We start from the raw sequence: 4,827 nt of genomic DNA, 5'->3' as shown, positions 1-4,827 counted from the left end.
AAGAAGACTATGTGGAGGCTGATTACAAGAAGGATGAGAAAAAACTCGAAAGCTATAAGCCTGTTGCAAAACGGCATGGCATCAAATGAAATCGATCGCTTTTCTTCTTGTACTTCGGCCAAGGAAATATGGGATGGTCTTGAATGAGCTTACGAGGGAACAACAATTATTAAGAAATATCGTATTAACTTGTTGATTCAAAAATGTGAGCTCTTTACAATGGAGCCAAATGAATCTTTTGATAGTATGTCTGCACGATTTTATAGCATTATAAATGAATTGGAAAATGTTGGTAGAAAGTGTGAATCTGAGGACATTGCTAGAAAAGTCCTTAGGAGTCTGACCAAAAAGTGGTGTCCCAAAGTGACAACAATGGAGGAATCAAGAGATCTTACTTCCTTGTCTTATCAGGAACTCATTGGAGCTCTCATGGCTCACGAGATTGTCCTAGATAAAGATGATGCTGAACCAAGTAAAAATAAGTGCATGGCTCTTCAAGCATCGGAAAATGAAAAAGTTGAATCTGGCATTGAGGATGAGACGGTTATGTATTCTAAACGATTCAGAAAGAAAATATTCAGAAATAAGCAAACAAAGCCATCCTATAATAATAAATCCTTTAATAAGAAAGCAACTGAGTCAAAAACGTCATTCATCAATAGAGGATGCTTCAAGTGTGGAGAGTCTGGTCATATGATCAAGGACTGTCCCACATGGGACAAAATCAAGGATAATACTAAGTGTGAAAATACCAAAAATGAATTTAAACAAGTCATGTTAGCCTCGTGTTGGGGAGACCTCGACACAGAAGATGATGAAGGGTCTGAAGATGAAGAAGTTGTCACTCTATGCCTAAGCAACGTTAGTCTTAACTTGATTTCTGACAATGACGATGACAGCATCAGTTCAAGATCAGAGTATTGTCTTCTAGGTGAATCTGACTCAGAAAATGAAGAAGAGGAGGTAAGTTATCTTGAACTTAAAAAACAAGTCAAAAAGTTACCTAAGAGTACGTTAATAGAATACTTCGAGCAATCTCTTGATAAGTGTCACGAACAAGATCTGGAATTAAAAGATTTGAAAGAACAAATTCTAGATATTGCTGAGGAGAATCATCTTCAAAAGGGTAATCCAAGAAGCTTAAATCTAAAGTTCCAGCTAATATAGCTACAACTTCAGATTCGACAAATGTTGAGGAAAAGGTTCTTGAGTCTAAAGTTATAGCTAATGAAGCTATAGCCTTATAACTAAAACTCAACATTAAGCATCTTCAAGCCAAGGTTATAGCTAATGAAGCTATAACCTTAGAATTGAGAAAAGTCAAAGAGCTTCTTAAATCTGAAGCTACAACTAGAGAAGCTAAAATTTCAGATCAAAAGAAGGAAATTGATTCTCTAAATCAGCAATTGAAAGAATTTAAAACCCTATTATCCGATACTAAGAAATTATATTCGGAAATGGTACGAGTTCTTAATAAAAGATTCCAGGACTTTCGTGACAACTATAAAGAGAATAATCCCTCAAAAGATGAAGAACTAGATCATTTCAAATGTTTAAAAGAAATTCAATCTTTAAAGGATTTGCTCTTACATGCTAGAAAGGTTCATGATAAGTGGGAAGGAAGCACGAAAGTCCTAAATTTTCTAACTGAGCAATCAGACAACAACATGAAAATGGGTTTAGGACATGAGTGCTATGGTCGTAGAGACCACTCTAATTGCAAATCAACTCCTTCCGAAAGAAATTTCAGGAAGAGAAAATATGTTAATTTACTTGAATACTTGATTTGCAATTATTGTGGTCATACGGGACATATTCAAGACAATTGTGTTAAACGCGTACAAGATTTACGCAAAGGTATTCAATTTGTCAAAGCGTCTGACACAGTAGTTGAAGAAAATGATATTTCCACGAATGAACCAAACTTGAATGAAGAAAGAAATAATAATTTTCGTTGGTTCTATGTTTTGAGTTTTGACTACAATAAATAGACCAATGAAACTAGACAACCACAAAATTCTAAAGAGTCTCATAAAAGTAAGGCTCCTCCTAAACAACCTGAAAGACCTGGAGAGTTTTACAAGACTAGGATCCCTCCAAAGGAACCCTATTCGTCTACTAAAAAGGAAATAGTTAGACAAGTTTGGGTAAGAAAGGATATGGTATTTAGAGTGACTAACCATAAAGGACCCAATCTTGCTTGGGCACCTAAATACTGTATCTAATTGTTTTGCAGGTTGTGGTGAAAGAAAATAATCAGTGGTACCATGATAGTGGATGCTCAAGGCATATGACTGGAGATATAAGTCTATTTATTTCACTTGAACCCTTTGATGGAGGTAAGGTTACTTTTGGAGATAACAAGAAAGGTAAGGTTATTGGTATTGGTAAAATTGGTATTTCAACCTCTCATGCATTTAGTGATGTATATCTTGTTAAAGGACTCAAGCATAAAGTCGTTTTTCACTCAGATATTTGTCGTATAATAATTGAAGGAACAAGTAGTGTTATTCTGGAAGGTCATCATAAAAGGAACGTCTATATGATCGATTTGAATGCAAGTTCTACTAACTCGTTTACATGCATGAAAGCTACTTTAGACGATCCGTGTTTGTGGCGTAAGAGGTTTGCTCACATTAGCTCGAGAATACTGAATAAAGTCAAGAAATGGGATTTGGTTGAAGGGTTCCCATCATTCAAATTTGATTAAGAGACGTTATGTGACTCATGTGCTCGTTGCAAACAAGTGAGATCGTCATTCAAACCTAAGAGAGTGGTAAGCACCAAAGAACCACTGGAACTAGTATATATGGATCTATGTGACCCAATGAAGATAAGAAGTAGAGGAGGATCCAGTTATGTTTTTGTTCTAGTTGATGACTACTCAAGGTATGTTTGGGCTCTCTTTCTAAACTCAAAAGATGAAACTTTCGATGAGTTTGTAGTTCTAATGAAGCTTGCCCAAAATAAGTATAAATCTAAATTAGTTTCTATATGTACCGATCATGGCATCGAATTTGATAATCATGCTTTTATAGAATTTTTTAGGGAAAATGGTATAAGTGTAGATACCTCATTTCTGCACCTCCCGCCAACAACCAAGTGATGATTGGGCCGCATGTTTGATACACGGAACGATTTTATGACAGTTCGTAAGTTCATCGACAAGTGATAGCTCAAACACTCGAGTTAACCTCATGGTCATCATCTACGCACCGATACGGTCGTTTTAACAGTAATTAGAGTTCATTTGGAGTCCGGGTCAAAAACCGCTTCATTTTCTAAAAACCGTTTAAATGCCGAGTCGGAATGTTCCAGAATGTTCTAGAATTCTCTGGATATTTATTCCTAATTAAACTTAATATCTTTAAGGAAATATCTTCCGTATATTGTGTTTCATGGAATAAGGAAATGTATATCTACCAAAATTCCATAAAAAATGCGAAAATCTTTCTTGGTGAGGAGGAAACCTCTGGGGAAATGACGCAGCAGTTGCTGCGCCTCTTCCAAGGGTCGCAGTGGCTGCTGCGCCTCTTCCCCAGCCCTCTTTCCATGCTTTCCAAAATATTTCCGTGGTTTCTGTCCGTATCCGTGTCATTCCTAAACTCCTTCGTGTGTTTAGTGTAAATAGAGACCTTTGGTCTCCATATTTGGCACGCGAGTGTCCGCCCTTCTCTTCTCTCTTTGTATTCTAGACCACGCTTTTGCTTTCGACGCCTACGTGCTTGATCAATCGACCACGTAAGCTCAGATCATTCTGAGTCCCAGTCACGTTGCATAGACTGACCAATTTGACCAACTCCACTTAATCAATCTAATCAATCTTTTAAATCCTTTACCAAGGGCACATTTCACGCATATTCGAGTCGAGCAATCACTAAACGATAACTTTAGTCAATCTCGTTTCGTCAAACATGTAAGTCTGAGGGTGTAAAAATCCTATTTTTTTTATTGTACTTTTATTTTGTATCATTAATATAAGGTTTATAGAAAAAGCACGTTCAAAACCGTCTAAAGAACCGTTCTTTAAAACCGTATTTACAAAACAGTGGAGGTCTGACGTCGATAAGAAACGCAACAGCCTCTTCGAAGAATCGCAGCATATGTTGCGCCTCTTCCTGAGGCTACCGCTGCTCCTGCTCTTCTTCTTCATCCTCGACCTTCTGCAACTTTCTTATTTTTCTTTTTTCTTTCTTTTCTTTTATTCGTATCAGTACATAAATCATGTCTTTATTAATCATTTTCAAATTATAACAATTGATTCGACTCGAATCCCTTATAGTTAATATTTGTGGATTTTCGTCACCTTATTCAAACCCGGAATTTAGAGGTTCGATTCGTTCATATCAAGTCTCTAGAATTCATCTTTTGTATATAATTTTATTTTATTTATTTTATTTCAATTTATCAGATTCTATTTCGTTTTCAAGCTCAAAGTTCTTTTTGTGTTCCGACACGAGTTCGTCGTATAATCATGTAAATCGCTGTAAATTCTCGTCTTTAGTTCGTTTTATGACGTTTCCAGATACATATAATTAATTAAATTATCTCTACTTGAGTCTAACATCGATAATTGACCTTAAATTCAACAATGAACATTAACAATCCGCGATTCTGACTTCACAGACAGAGCCCCGCTCAAGAACAGACGTAGGAAGAGATACGCCTCTTCCAGAGGAGGCAGCAGATGTTGCGCCTGTTCTGGGTTGGCTTCTGTCCCTAAACGTTTTCTCGCTCTGACGTAGCTCCTAATTACGTATTAAATTGATTATTAATCGTATTATCGCTCCTAATCTGACATATTTTTCATACTTTTATTTAATTTTA

At 36.3% G+C, this 4,827-nt stretch overlaps 1 protein-coding gene across 1 annotated transcript; it reads left to right on the top strand.

Moving 5' to 3' along the window:
- Window positions 1-219: 219 nt before the first annotated feature.
- Window positions 220-2,710, top strand: LOC141617850 (uncharacterized). The gene is made up of 4 exons (XM_074434988.1): window positions 220-548; window positions 900-1,126; window positions 1,321-1,601; window positions 2,237-2,710. Exons 1-4 carry the CDS (start codon window positions 220-222, stop codon window positions 2,708-2,710), a joined length of 1,311 nt encoding a protein of 436 aa, XP_074291089.1.
- The last annotated feature ends 2,117 nt before the right edge of the window (window positions 2,711-4,827 follow it).

Source organism: Silene latifolia, chromosome X (assembly GCF_048544455.1).
Source record: "Silene latifolia isolate original U9 population chromosome X, ASM4854445v1, whole genome shotgun sequence".
Taxonomy (NCBI): domain Eukaryota; kingdom Viridiplantae; phylum Streptophyta; class Magnoliopsida; order Caryophyllales; family Caryophyllaceae; genus Silene; species Silene latifolia.
The sequence above is the reverse complement of the archived record's forward strand: the minus strand, read 5'-3'. Positions and strand labels throughout refer to the sequence as shown.